The 14789-nt window shown below is 55.8% G+C and overlaps 1 protein-coding gene across 1 annotated transcript in view; it reads left to right on the top strand.

Moving 5' to 3' along the window:
* ESRP1 (epithelial splicing regulatory protein 1) overlaps positions 1–10376 on the top strand; it is a 44837-nt gene extending 34461 nt beyond the window's left edge. Inside the window, exons 14-16 of the mRNA XM_056110929.1 lie at positions 2749–2896; positions 5990–6099; positions 10262–10376. Coding sequence (XP_055966904.1) covers positions 2749–2896; positions 5990–6064 — 223 coding nt within the window. The 3' untranslated portion in view covers positions 6065–6099; positions 10262–10376. The remainder of the gene's footprint in view (positions 1–2748; positions 2897–5989; positions 6100–10261) is intronic.
* The last annotated feature ends 4413 nt before the right edge of the window (positions 10377–14789 follow it).

A 14789-nucleotide genomic window follows, 5' to 3' on the forward strand; every position in this document is an offset into this window, starting at 1 on the left:
TCCTATTCATTTTTTAAATCTATGAATTTTTTTTTTTGGTGTTTTTGTACTACGTAAAATCCTTGGAATTAAGATGGATAAGGAAATTTATTTGTTTATTTATGGTTTTTGGTGGTGGTTGTTTTGGGGCCATGCTTGGCAGTGTTTTGGGATTACTCCCGGCTCTGTGCTCAGCAATTATTCCTGGTGGTGTTGAGGGGGGCACCATATGGGATGCTGGGGATTGAACCTGGGTTGGCTGTGTGCAAGGCAAGGGCTCTTCCTGCTGTCTAGGAACAGTTTTATTTTTATTTATTGAACTTTTTGGGTCACACCCGGCAATGTTCAGGGGTACTCCTGTCTCTGCACTCAGAAATGACTCTTGGCAGTGCTCAGAGTGTCTGATGAGATGCTGGGTATCGAACCTGGACCAGCCATGTGCAAGACAAGCTTCTTAACCTGCTCGGCCCTTGGCTCCAGCCCTGGGGAAATTTTTTTCCGAATAGTATGGTTACTTAATTTCACCCACGATACCTATGAGGGGAGGGAAGGGGAGATATTCAGAGAGAGTCCAGGCTTCTCGGGGGAAAGCCAAGTTGGATATTCTGGTTCTCTTTCCCTGTGAGGTGGATACACAGAATATTTGATGTTTCTGGTGCCTCTGAGGTGAGCAGGCCTTCTGATGGCAGAAAAGGAAGGTGGGCGTGTAGGTCCCGCAGGGTCTTCACGTGATGTCCCTGAGCGATGCGTGACTGTGCGTTCAGCTGAAATCCCGGGCTGCTTTCACTGGGCACTTTGCCTTTGATTGGACTTCGGAGGTGACCAGACAGATTCATTTCCTGAAGGTGTTTTGGCAGAGGGCAACAAAGCCAGCTTTCACCCCATGTGCAAAGCCTGGGAAAGCAGAAGAAATGCGCGGCCGTCTGGCTGGGCTCGGCCTTTACTCAGCACCTGGCCAGAGTTTGCCGGGAGCGAGCGTGGTCTCGGCGTGGACGGTGGCTGGTTTCATGGAAAGCCCCGAGCCAGACAGACGGACGGGTCGGGGCAGTTCTGCAGGTTTGGAGACGCACCGGCACTGGCTGGCAGTGCGTGAGCCTGGGGGAGTCGTTGGCTGGGTTTCTGTGATCAGGAGGGCGTGTGCCCGCCGTTCAGTCTCCAGACAAGCTCATCTCCATGCTGACGTGCGTCTCTAGGGGGGCTCACATGCCAGCGGCACTGGAGGGCACAGCTTTAAAAATCGCTCGAGGGGGCCGGAGTGATAGCACAGCGGGGAGGGCGTTTGCCTTGCACGCGGCTGACCTGGGTTCGATCCCCAGCATCCCTTATGGTCCCCCAAGCACCGCCAGGAGTAACTCTGAGTGCAGAGCCAGGAGGAACCCCTGAGCATCGCTGGGTGTGACCCAAAAAAGAAAATAAATAAATAAGTAAATGAAAATAATAAAAATCGCTTGAGGATGACTTCCCAGCTGCCGGGAGCATGTGTGTCTGTGTGTCTGTGCATGTATCTTTCTGTCTGTGTGTGTGTCTGTGTGTCCTGGTGGTGCTCAGAGCTTACTCCCGAGCTCTCCACTCAGGGCTCGGGTGACTGAACCTGGGCTGCCTGTGTGTGAGGCCAGCGCCCTCCCCACGTGCTTGCAGAGCCCCTGTTGGTAACTGACGGGCTTGGGCAGGCAGGTGTGAGTGTGGCTTCTCTCCGGGGTGTGATGCTGCTGTGTGATGTGTGGAACCATGGCGCAGGAATGCTCTGTCCTCCCCACTTAGCTCAGCAGGTCCCGTGAGCCCCCAGCGAGGTTTTCCTCGGGGTCCCCGAGCGCCCACGGATCTCAGGAGAACGCCCCTGCCCATTGTGGGTCTCCTTGTTCTTCTGGTGTCAGAGATAGAGTCCATTGGCCTTGCACACAGCCTCCTGGGTTGTCTTCTGTGCTCCCTGTGGTCCTCCGAGCCCCAGCCCGGGCGATCACAGAGCACAGAGCCAGGAGTAAGTCCTGAGCACAGCAAGGAGCACCAGAGGGTGTGGTCCAAGAAACAAAAGCTAAAAGAGAGGGGAGTGGCTTGGGGGGGGTGGGGAGAAGAAGGGAGGCGGGGGGGGGGGGGGGGAAGAGGGAGAGAGAGGGCCGGCCGAAACCGGGTGCGGGCTGTGTTAATTCAGCCACCTCCGGTGTGAGTCACTGTGGTCCAGGCCAGCTCGGCGTGCTGGGGTGACGGGTGCTTCCCCGCTGTCCCGACACCACTCTGTTCTCTGCAGGACTGGGGAAAACTAAGTCTCTAGGCAGGTGGAGGCGTGTGCTCTGCTCACACCCCGATCCGGGCACCTCTTCCCCCCCTCCCTGCGTCGGTGACGGTTTGTAGCCTGTCCCCTTGCGTTCCTGCCCTTCCTGCTCTGGTGTGCCATGACTCTGACCCGTCCATTCCTCGGCATGGCTCCGGCTCCCTTGGGGGTCGGGGCTCCGGGTTGGTGCTCCTGCTGCCTGGCATCCCTCATCCTCCTCCCTGCTGGCCTTGGCGAGCAGTGCTTGGTGGCCGGGGCGCGTCCAGGCCGGCTTCTCTCTCCTCCGTCCCCCTGCACGCGTCTCACAGACGGTCGGTCTGCTTGGGGGGCGGCGGGGTAGGTGGGGAGTGGCCGGGTTTGCCATGTCAGCACCCTGCGCTTTGAGCCTCTCGCCCCGCAGGGCCACGGGGCCTTTCCTCTCCAGGGCCGCCGGCCACGCGAGGGGCCTCACCGTTTTTCACTGTTCTTCCCGTTTTTCACTGTGCTTTCTCTCCCTGCAGCCCCCCCGGCTCGCCCACTAGTCTTGGCTACTTCCCTGCAGCCGCTCTTGGCGGTGCCCCTCCACCGCCTGGCGCCGTGCTCAGGATGCAGGGCCTGGCCTGCAGTCCTGGAGTTAAGGAAATTCTTAACTTCTTCCAAGGCTACCAGGTCAGTAGCTCCCGGGAGAAAGCGCCCGGCGCTCTGGGGTGGCTCGAACGGACTGTCCTGATGCTTGCGGCAGGGGCGCCTTCCCTTCCCGCCGTGGGCCTGGACGCTGGAGGCAGGCCCCGTGGACCGCATCCCTGGACCAGACTCGCGCTTCTTTCTGCATTGCCGTGGTGCAGTGTCGGCTGTTGGTGCTTTTGGCAGGAGGGGGATGGTTCTTGCCGGTTGGGTCACCTGGGTCGAGCTTCTTGGTCGCACACGCACGCCTGGGGCTTCCGAGCTAGAGTGGTGCAGGGTACGAAGCCTTTTCTCCGAGCCAGACGCCCCTCTGTCGTTTGAGATTGTATCTGTGTCATTACTTCGGCAACACGGCTGGACACTGTCCGTTGACTCTTCTGGTTGGTTTGGGCGTTCAGAGTTCTTGTACCTCCTCCCCCGGTCTGGTGCCCGCTGGGTCCTGCTGCTCTGCCTACCCCCACACTTCACAGTTGGCGGGACCACTGTGGGTGTGCCCAGATGAGGGTCTCGTCCCATTTGTTGCTGTTCATCTTCGCCAATTTCATTCGTCCAGAATTATTTTCTCTACCTGAGTCTGCTCGGGGGTTGCGCCTGGCAGTGCTTGGGGGTCTGTATATGGTGCCAGGATTGAACCATTAGCTGCTGCCCGGGTCAGATTTTTTTGGGGGGGAGGGGGGAGGGTCATACCCAGCATTGCACAGGGGTTACTCCTTCCTGGCAGTGCTCAGGGGACCATATGGGATGCTGGGAATCGAACCCGGGTCGGCCGTGTGCAAGGCAAACGCCCTACCCGCTGTGCTATCTCTCCAGCCCCCATTTTCTATCACTTTTACATAAAACACTTGTACTGTCCTGGAGAATTCGTGCATGCCTTGTATTTTTGTTGCAGTTCTTGTTGGGCTTGGGTCGTTTCTCCCCCAGTTTTGGGGCCACCACCGGTGGTGCTCAGAGCCTACTTCTCACGGTGCTCTCGAGACCATGTGGGATGCCAGGGATTGAACCCAGGTTGGCAATGCAAGGAGAGTCCCCTACCCACCATGCTATCTCACTTGCCCCTAATGTGTGTACTCTGAGGCCGGGAGACAGTTCCCAGGGCTAGTGTGCACGTCGAGTTCAGATGGGGTTCACGGCACCACATGCTCCCCTGAGTACCTGGGGCACAACCCTAAGTAATCTCTGAACACCATCAGGAGTGGCCCGAACACACACTCACACACACACACACACACACACAGACCTCCTCTGACCTCCTCTGGGTGTGATCTACACACACACACACACACACACACACACAGACACACACACAGACCTCCTCTGGGTGTGATCTCTGATTTTCTGAGAGTCTTTCGTTGACACACACCTCCTCTGGGTGTGATCTACACACACACACACACACACACACCCCCCACAGACCTCCTCTGGGTGTGATCTCTGATTTCCTGAGAGTCTTTCATTGACACACACCGCCTCTAGGTGTGATCTACACACACACACACACACACACACACACACCACAGACCTCCTCTGACCTCCTCTGGGTTTGATCTACACACACACACACACACACACACACACACACACACACACACACCCACCCAGACCTCCTCTGGGTGTGATCTCTGATTTCCTGAGAGTCTTTCATTGACACACACCTCCTCTGGGTGTGATCTACACACACACACACACACACCCCCACAGACCTCCTCTGACCTCCTCTGGGTTTGATCTACACACATACACACACACACACACACACACACACACCTCCTCTGGGTGTGATCTCTGATTTCCTGAGAGTCTTTCGTTGATTTCTGGCTGTGTCTGATTGCTTTATGATTAACTTGACATGATGATAGAATCCCCAGCCTTTGGTAGTCGCTGAAGAGATGCCGCTCTCCCTGGAGCTTCACAGTACTTTGAAAGTTTATCTGGGGGGCACTGGGAAGGCCGGATGGCTGGTGAGGTGGCAGCTGCCTTGCCCGCAGCCAGCCTGGGTTCGAGCCCCAGCTCTCCATTAGGTCTCAAGCGCAGAGCCGGAATGTGCCCTGAGCATGGCCAGGTGTGCTTATTTGTTCCGTAAATAGACACATCTAGGGCTGAAGCGATAGCACAGCGGGTAGGGCTTTGCCTTGCATGCGGCCAACCCGGGTTCTATTCCCAGCATCCCATATAGGTCCCCCAAGCACCGCCAGGGGCGATTCCTGAGTGCAGAGCCAGGACTGACCCCTGTGCATCATTGGGTGTGGCCCAAAAAGCAAAAAATAAATAAAAAATAGACACATCTAGGTACCATCCGTTGCCCATTGTGTAGTCCGGTCCTTCTCTGAGGCAGCTCTGTTACTTATTTATTTATTTATCTTGCCTTTTGCATCACACCTGGCGGTGCTCAGGGGACCATATGGGATGCTGGGAATCGAACCCGGGTTGGCCGCGTGCAAGGCAAACGCCCTCCCCGCTGTGCCATCGCTCCAGCCCCTCCGCAGTAGCTCTGGCTTCATTTCCCCGGACTTTGATTTCGGGGCAACGTGTAGAAAGCCGGGACCAGCAGTGGGCCGGCTCAAGAACTTGGCGTCTTCCAGAGTACCCCCATGTGGCCATTTTGCCCTTTGAGAGAAGTGCAGGAGAGTGCGGATTCAGGAATCCGAGTGTTCAGGCGCCCTCCGGAGATGCTCTGGCGGGTGGGCTGCGTGAGCCATGGGCCTGGTCGCCTGGCTGGGTCGCCTCTGGACCCCTGTGAAGCTGTTATCCTTGCCCTTCCAAATGAGAACCCCTCTCGCATTAGGAACGCTCAAGGCTGTTTTGTTTTAGTTCCAAGGCATGTGAGCGCTGTGGCTTGCAGCAGTGGCCAGTGCTCAGGTGGCTGCTGGCCCGTGGCACTGGGCTTCTCAGGGGAACTGCAGGCAGCAAAACCTGATGGGCTTGGTGGTGGCCACTGTGGTCTGGGACATCTTCGCGCTTCCCCCCGGGGCAGAATCTCTGTGAAACGCCGAGCCCCAGGCTCCATCCCCTTGTCGTCCTGACCATCCGTGGGGGGCCTTGTCCGTCTTTTGACCCTGTTTGTTTCAACTTGCATTTTAGTATGCAACCGAGGATGGACTTGTTCACGCAAATGACCAGGCCAGGACTGTCCCCAAAGAATGGGTTTGTATTTAAGGGCCCCAGCAGTTAGAGCAGCTCCGCAGCAGAAGGTAAGGCTCTCGCGGGCTAGGGCCGTCTCCAGGGCTTCTGAGAAAATCAGGATCCGGAATCTGAATGTGTGTTGAAAGGGCCACGCGGGAGGTTCCTCCACCGCTTCCGGGTGACTTCCGCAGGCCTGGAAGGAACGGAACGGGCCCCAGGGTGTCACCCAGGGATTCTGTCCGGGCAGCGATTCAGAGCCCTGGGACACCCTGGGGGAGGAAAGGCCTTATAGCACAGGCACAAACCCAGCAGCCCTTCCTTTAAAGCGTCAGTTCTCAGCGTCGTCACAGCTCTGTGTGACGACCCTTGGCATTCCCCACAGGAAGACCCCGTCCCACTACGTATCGTACCCTGAGGCCCTGCCCAGCTGCATCTGTCCTGGCCCTTAAACTCTCCTGGAGTCTGGGGTGTGGATCTGGCTTCATGCACTGAACTGATACGGCTTTTGTTTTTTTTTTTAATTTGCTTGGGGGCCACACCCAGCAATGCTCCTATATAACCCTGGCTCTGTGCTCAAGAATCACTCCTAATGGTGCTGAGGGGACCACCATGGGATGCTGGGGATGGAACCCAGGTCAGCTGTGTGCAAGGCCAATGCCCTACCCGCTGTCCTGTCGCTCTGGCCCATGGCGGTGATTGTGACGCTTCCCGTATCGCCGCTGCCTCCTTCTTCCTGGCTGACGTGTCTTCCACTGGGTCCATCAGCTGTGTTGGCTCTTCCCTTTGTCCCTGGACGTCGGGTGGTTTCCGCTGCCTTCTTGCGCCCACAAACAGGGCTGATGCAAATACTCTCTGATGTAGGTGCCTGAGAGTCTTTGTCATTCTTGAGCTAGGTGTAGCCTTGCTGATTCTTGGGAGGCGTTTCTAGTTGGGGATTTTTTTGTTTTTGTTTCGTGGCAGTGTGAGTTGGTGCTGGGTTCGAACCCTAAACCTCCTTCGTGCAGGACACTGGGCCGCGTTCCTGGGCCCCCATCAGCTCCGCCCCGTGGGCTCTGCCCGCATGACGCGTAGTTGGGAGAGCTCGGGGCTGACCAGCACCGCCTGCCCTTCTGGACGTGGCTCTGCCGCCGTGGCCGACCTGGGACCTGGGCCAGGACCCTGGGCAGCAATGGGCATCTTCCCACCCGTTGCATGCTGTCGGCCTGATCCACTGCTTGGTCTTCTGCCAACCGAGGCCCACCCTGATGGTGGCCTGTCCCCCCCAGAAGTGGCCTCTGTTACGGAGCAAGTGCCATGAGCCGGAGGTGGCACCGAGGGTCCCAGTGATGCTCTGTGGACTGCACGCCCAGGTCTGGTCCCAAGCACCCTCAGGAGTCATCCCTGAGCACAGCTGTGTGGCCTGAGAACACGAAAATACCAGCAGAGAGTGACATAGGCATGGTTCAGAGTGACAACCCAGCGGGGAGGGCGCTTGCCTGGCCTGCGGCAGACCCAGGTTCGATTCCCGGCATCCCATAGGGTCCCCCGAGCACCGCCAGGAGTGATTTTTGAGCGCACAGCCAGGAGTAACCCCAGAGCATTGCTGGGTGTGACCCAAAAAGTTAAAAAAGAAAAAGTGACATAGGCTGAGGACAGGCAGAGCCTGTGGAGACTCGGGTTCAGTGCCCACCCCGTGTGGTCCCCAAGCCCTGAGGAGTGACCGTGCGCTGCATCTTCAGACCCCATGCTGGACCACCTGGTCCTGACGGACATTCCCAGGAGTGGCCTCTGAGCTGCTAAGAAGTCGTCTTTGAACAAGTTTGACCTCCTTGAAGGGCTCATCCAGGGCTTCTAGGGCACTTCCTTGCCTGGCACTTGGCTGATCCACTTTCCACCCCTGTGATTACACGCTGTCCCTGATCCCCCCCCAAGAGTGACCCCTGAGCACCGCCTGCTGTGGCCGAGACGCACAGCATCCTGTTACCGGAGATGAGAGAGAGCCTCGCGGGGGCGCACGGGGCCTCCGCTCTCCTGAGAGAGGATGCTTGGGGACACTGCTCCCATGCAGTCAGGCCCAGTTTGTGGTTCTTGTGTATTTTGCGGGTGTTGGGGGCTGCCCCCGTGGTGCTCGTGGCTCTCTGCTCAGGTGTGAGCCCTGGCAGTGCTCCGGGCCTGTGTGGGGTGCTGGCCGTTGGTCGGCACGACGCTCAGCAGTGACTGGCCCTCTGGGCGCTGCTCCGGGCCCTGGACCCTTTTTATTTCGCATCCAGAGGAAGCAGGATTGAGACCTTGGGTCCTGACAGAGCAACAGAATAGAGAACTTGCTTAAGCGGCATGGCTCGAGCTTGGCTAGAGTTGTTCGCTTCCGTTTCTCTTTGGGGGCTGTGCCCAGTGGTGGTCAGCCAGGGGCCAGCTCCCGTTGTGAACTCTTCCAGGCTTTCTTAGCTGTTGGCTTCTCTTGTGGTTTTGTTTGGAGGCCACACCCGGTGGTGCTCAGGGATCACTCCTGGCAGGCCGGGCAGACCACGTGGGATTCCACGGATCAAATCCAGGTCTTCCACATGTCAGGGAAACGCTCGGCTCGCTGTATGGTCACTTCAGCCCCTCTTGTCCACATTTGGTTTCTGCACAACCTTTGACACCGCGCACTAAGTAACGGCCAAGACATCACAAGTTCACATTTTAAAAATGAAATTCTGGGCTGGAGCTGTAGGTAGTGTGGAGGGTAATGCTTACCTTGCCACCTGGTTGGCCCAGGTTCGATCCTCAGGTGAACAGAGCTAGGAGTGAGCCCCAAGCACAGCTGACCCAAACCCAGAAGAAGAAAGAAATTGGGGGGCTAGAGAGAGAGAGAGCGCCGGAAGTAAGGTGTGTGCCTGGCCTGTGTCCGGGGTTTGAACCCCCAGCTGGCCGATGACTCTCCCACACCCTACTGTGGGGTGACCCAGCCTTCGTGCCTTCCCTCTAGCAAAGGAATCTGCAGAAATCCTTGCGCTGATTCCAGTTCCCTCCTTTTTTTTTTTTTTTTTTTTTTTTTTTTTTGCTTTTTGGGTCACACCCGGCAATGCCCAGGGGTTGCTCCTGGCTGTGCGCTCAGGAATTACCCCAGGTGGTGCTCAGGGGACCATCTGGGATGCTGGGAATCGAACCCGGGTCGGCCATGTGCAAGGCAAACGCCCTACCCGCTGGGCTATCGCTCCAGCCCCATCCAGTTTCCCTCCTCATTGAAGCACTGTCCCCTCCCTGGGCCTCTCTCCTGCAGACCCCCACGTGTTCTGCCAGGGTAGCACCACCCCCGACCCCACAACACCTGCTCTTTCTTGCCGATGCTCTGCACACCACACACCTGGGTTCCAGTGCGGGCACTGCCTGTTCTGCTGAGCACAGAGCCAGGAGTAGCTCCTGAGCGTTGTGGCGCGTGGCCTGGAAGCCAGAGAGACGGTCATTTCACGTAGGTCTCGGGAACGGAATTCTGAAGCGTTTCAACTCCCCGGGTCTCACTGGCACGGAGCGTGCGTGAGGCCCGGCCACTCGCCTGCGTTGAGTGTTAGTTCTGTTGCTCCGTGGGGTGACATAGTGGGGCGTGTCTGCCTTCGAGGCCACTGGCTTCTCTGGGGCAGGGACACGGTGGAGGCACCTTCCGTCCAGAGGGATGCTGGTGCTTAGCTGGCCCTGCCTCCAGCTGGAGCTGCTGTCTGTCAGCCCCGGGGCTCCTGCGCAGGGCTGATGCCTGGCATGCTCGGAATGCGGCCAACATCCGAATCTCCGGACTCTCACTTCTGCCCACCTCAGAGCTTGATGCAAAGGCCTTTTTTGTCGGAAGTGATTATGACTTGTTTTTAATTCTAGAGATCAATTCGAGATCAGGATAGTGAAACGAATCAGAATGAGTCTGGGTTCATTGTAGGGGGTGGATCTTTACTAAGAAGTGACTAGAATAGCAGAGTCCAGTAGGAGGTAAGGCCTCTTAATCCTGTGAAGTTCTGATTTGGACATCCTGAAAGCTGTTTATTTATTTATTTATTTGATTTTGGGGCCACACCGATTGCTCCTGGCTCTACTAAGGCCTTACACCTGGTGGACTCAGAAGACCTGGGGTGCTGGGGACCAAACCCGGGTCAGCTTACGTGCAAAGCCAGCACCCTCCCTGCTGCCGTCCCCTCTCTCTTGCCATTCACCGGTGTGTGCTGTGTGTCCGTGCATGAGGCGGATGTCAGCTCTGATTGTCCCTTTTCTTGGTTTTGTTTCCAGTGTTTGAAAGAAACTTGGTGGTCCTGAAGCCCAGCAGACGAAATACCCCTTCCGGCAAGTTAGAGGGGGGTGCGTTATACACTCAGGCTGCAGTATTTTCCGCAATCATGATTGGACACCGGGCCCATGCCCTCTCCTAGGGTGGAGTGAAAATTTTTTTGAGCCAGCGAAGCCAAATCTTGAGCGCCAGCTGCGTGCCCAGCCCCTTGGATTGCAAGACGGGCCTCTAGAATGTGAATTTGATGGGCATGCCTCCGTGACTTCCGGGGGGGACAATCCTGCCTCCCCGGTGTCCCCTCTAAGTTGTAAGTCTCAGAAAAAAAAAGAAAAAAAAAACCAGCCCTCCATTCACCCCTGCCGCTCCCACCGGGAGCTCTGCTCGCCACAGTTTCCTCTTAGTGCCTTCCGTGCCTTCCCGCCCTTCTCTCGCCATCACCCCGCCTTGATTTTGCACAATCGTGCCTGCTTGCTGCCAGCCCAGGAATTCGAGGAAGAGGTCTCGTTTAGAAGCTCACGGCAGCTGAACCTCCGCAGAGAAAAGAAGCAAACGTGACCCACGACCCCAACCTCATCCTCTTCATCATCATCATTATCATCATCATCATCATCATCCTGGTCGTCGTCATGGTGATTTAGGATTTAGAAGCACTGCCTTAAGGAACGCGGGGTGCAGTGGGGGTGCGGTTATCAGGTGGGACGCGCTCTCAGCAAATCCCCGTTCTACAAAAGCAAAAAGAAAGAAACCAGGGGCCAAAACCAGAGGGATTTCCCATTGGAGTCGTGACAGTAGATTGGGACTTCGGAGGTATTATTTCACGTTGTATTTCCCCCTTGAGCGACGGTTTTGATTTCGGTGCGAGGAATCCCACCGACGTGGACCTTCACCAAAATGAGACTCTTCCGTGTATTCAGCGAGCAATATGCTAACGGAAATGAACACTTGTATATATTCAGGTAGCCTTAATCCTCTCTCTGATGCCTTACCCGTCACACAGGGACGCTGGGAGGCGTAGGTGGCTGTCGGGCAGGAAGCGCCGACGACGTGGCCCTTTGCCCGCGTTCACGCTCAGAAGTGCAATATTAGACACCAGCTCTTCCTGCTGCCCCGTGTCACAGAGGGAAGGGTGTCAGTACGTGCCCACGTTTCTTTACGTTCCAAATCGCCTGGGGCCTGGCTGCGGTGCCGTGCCGGTCGCTGTGGCTCGTTCTACTCCTCCCTTTGCCTTGCTTTGCTTAACAGCCTGGATGGAGAGGCAACCCCCCTGTACCACCGCACCCAGGGCCCTTCATCTGCAGCGGGAAAAGAACCATTCTGTGTAAAAAAAAAAAAATTAGTGAAGATTGGCACTTAAGATCTGAGACCAAGTTGTCGATACTTGATGCCTTAAGGTACTGCCTGCCAGACTCTCAAGACTTGAAGCTAGGCAGCGATGCTACAATACTACTGAGTTTTTGTAGAATTGTTACATTTGATAATAAAACTCGCTGTTGAATCTCAGAGGTTGGATGCTTCTGTGTTATTAGAATCATGGGAACGGTCAGGGGGTGGATACGCCCTCTGAACAGTTTTTTTTTTTTTGTTTTGGTTTTTATTTTGTTTCCTGGACATTCCCCAGTGGTGCTCGGGGATCACTCCTGATACGCTCAGGGGACCATATGGGATGCCGGAGAGCAAACACAGGTGGGCCGTGTGCCAGGCGAACATCCTGCCTGTTGTACCATCACACTAACTCCAGTTTTGCTTTTTTTGGGGGGGGTGGGATCACAACCCAGTGATGCTCAGGGGTTATTCCTGGCTCATGCACTCAGGAATCACTCCTGGCGGTGCTCGGGGGACCATATGGGATGCTGGGAATCGAACCCGTGTCGGCCATGTTGGCTGTGTGCAAGGCAAACGCCCTACCCGTTGTGCTATCACTCCAGCCCCTTTTTTTTTTTTTGCTTTTTGGGTCACACCTGGCAATGCACAGGGGTTATTCCTGGCTCATGCACTCAGGAATCACTCCTGGCGGTGGTCGGGGGACCATATGGGATGCTGGGAATCGAACCCGGGTCGGCCGCGTGCAAGGCAAACACCCTACCCGCTGTGCTATCGCTCCAGCCCCCAGTTTCGTTTTTTAAGTGTTTACAAAAGCAACACCTGATGAATGCACTTATGATTCGCTCCCTGATTACAAATCATTGACAGTGTTTTGGGGCAAGCAAGGGACTCGGGGGTACAATCTCAGCCCCTTTCTGGGTGATCTGAAACCCACTTTGGGTTTCAGACACAAAACGACGTTGTCAAATTTTGGTAGTTCTCAATCCTGCATACTTGCTTCCGGTTATTTTCGTCTGGGCTGGCACTGGGTTCTCCAACATCGGTTCTCTTCCAAGGTGGAACAATTTCTGAGGAGCCAGACCCACGCAGGCTGAATTCTGAACTCAAACTTGGAGAGAGCCAAGACCCTCACTGCCTTCTAGGCTGCTGTGAGTGCCAGTGTTGAATCTGGTACCAGCCCTTCACCTGTCTTGCTGGTATCCAGCCTGTTTCTGTTGGAGCAGGTTCTCAGCTGCGGCCGGCCACTAGGATGGGCCTTGGGAAGGCTCGATGCCTGCCCGAGTGGACACTGGGCCCACCGGGTATTATGATCAGCATCCCAAAGAGTGGATCAGAGCCAGACAGTTAGGAAGCAAGGCTGGGTTTGACCCCAACTTTGAGCTGGTTTTCTGTTGCTGCTTTGTGCCTTATCTGGCAGTACTCAAGGCTTTTTTTTTTTAATTTTTTTTTTTTTATGTTTAAGTTTGGGGCTGGAGCAATGGTGCAGCAGATAGGGCATTTGCCTTACATGCAGCCAACCTGGGTTCCATCCCTGGCACCCCATGTGTTCCGCTGAGCCTGCCAGGAGTATGATTCCTGAGCACAAACAGAATTAAAGTCTTGAGCACTACCAAATGTGACCCAAAAACAAAGTGGTGTGTTTTTTTTTGTTTTTTTTGAGTCACAGCTGGCAGTACCCTGGGGTTACTCCTGACTCTGCACGCAGGAATTACCCCTGGGGGTGCTTGGGGGACCATATGGGATGCCGGGGATCAAACCTGGGTCGGCCACGTGTAAGGCGAATGCCCATTGCGTTAGATCTTCGGCACACAAATTTTTAAAAAATATAGTAGACACCATGGCTTACCAGATTCGGGCATTCAATGTACCAGCACCAATTCCGCCCCTGGAGTGACCTTCCCCTGACCAATGTCCCCAAACCCACGCACCCCCTAACCTGCCCCCGTAGGCTCCCTTGTGGCTCTGCACTGCGGGATCAGTCCTGACCAGAGGTGGAAACAGGTCAAACCCAGGGTTGGCTGAGTCCCCCGTGCCCCCTTGAATCCCTGTTTTTATTTTACTTCTGATTCTGGAGCCACATCCAGCAATGCTCAGGGCTTCCTCTGGCAGGGCCTGGGGATCCCTGTGTGGTGCCAGGGCTGGAGCCCCAGGCAGGCTGTGTACAAGGCAAGCGTGTGCCCTACGTTTTACAGGGCAGCTCCTGTGCCAGCAGCGTGGACACTAAGGATGAGAGCCAGTTCCGTCCCTGCCACTCGAACAAATTCAGGCCAGTTTTAAAAATATTATTTCAGGGACCGGAATGATTGTACTGCGGGGAGGGCGTTTGCCTTGCATGCGGCCAACCTGGGTTCAATCTCCAGTATCCCATACGGTCCCCCAAGCAGCCAGGAGTAAGCCCTGAGCATCGCTGGCTGTGACAAAAATGTATATATAGATACACATATAATTTAAGGAAAAAAATGTCATTTCAATGGATTGGAGCGACAGCACAGTGGGTAGGCCATTTTGCCTTGCACGCGGCCAATTCCTCTGTCCCTCTCGGAGAGCCCAGCAAGCTACCGAGAGTATCCCACCCTCACAGCAAGGCCTGGCAAGCTACCCAGGACGTATTCGATATGCCAAAAAACAGTAACAAACGACGTGGAGACGTCGTTACTGGTGCCTGTTCAAGCAAATCGAGGAACAACGGGACAGTACTATAGTGCTACAGTCATTTCTGTGCAGTTCCTGCTGGACCCTTTGTGGGGCAGGTGGGTGGTCCTGTGGGCAGATGCAGCCAAGGCACACAGCCTGTGGCCCGCGCTGGCGCGTGTTGCCCTGAGGAAGTGGGTCTTAACTGACCGCCTGTCAGCCCTCACTGCTCTCTCCTGTGTAGCCTGGGAAACAGAAGCCTGGGCAGGGAAATGGTGCTGGGACTGCCGGGAAGGTGGGGATGAGGCACTTGCCCTGCTAGGGACAGTCCCCAGTTCCATCCCTGGCAGCCCTGCGCCACGAGGGGTCACTCCCGAGTCAGCCAGGTCTGGCCCCTGAACACCGCATTAGGCCAGATTCTGCTTTGTGTCACTCCAGAATGGATGTTGTTGTTTGTTTGTTTGTTTTTAGTATGCGATTTCTGTGTGTGTGTGTGTGTGTGTGTGTGTGTGTGTGTGTGTGTGTGTTAAAAAGCTCTACCACCAGGTCCCAAGAATTTTAATAAATTTTCTAAAT

The sequence above is a fragment of the Sorex fumeus genome, unplaced genomic scaffold (assembly GCF_029834395.1).
Source record: "Sorex fumeus unplaced genomic scaffold, SorFum_2.1 ptg000011l, whole genome shotgun sequence".
Lineage (NCBI taxonomy): Eukaryota > Metazoa > Chordata > Mammalia > Eulipotyphla > Soricidae > Sorex > Sorex fumeus.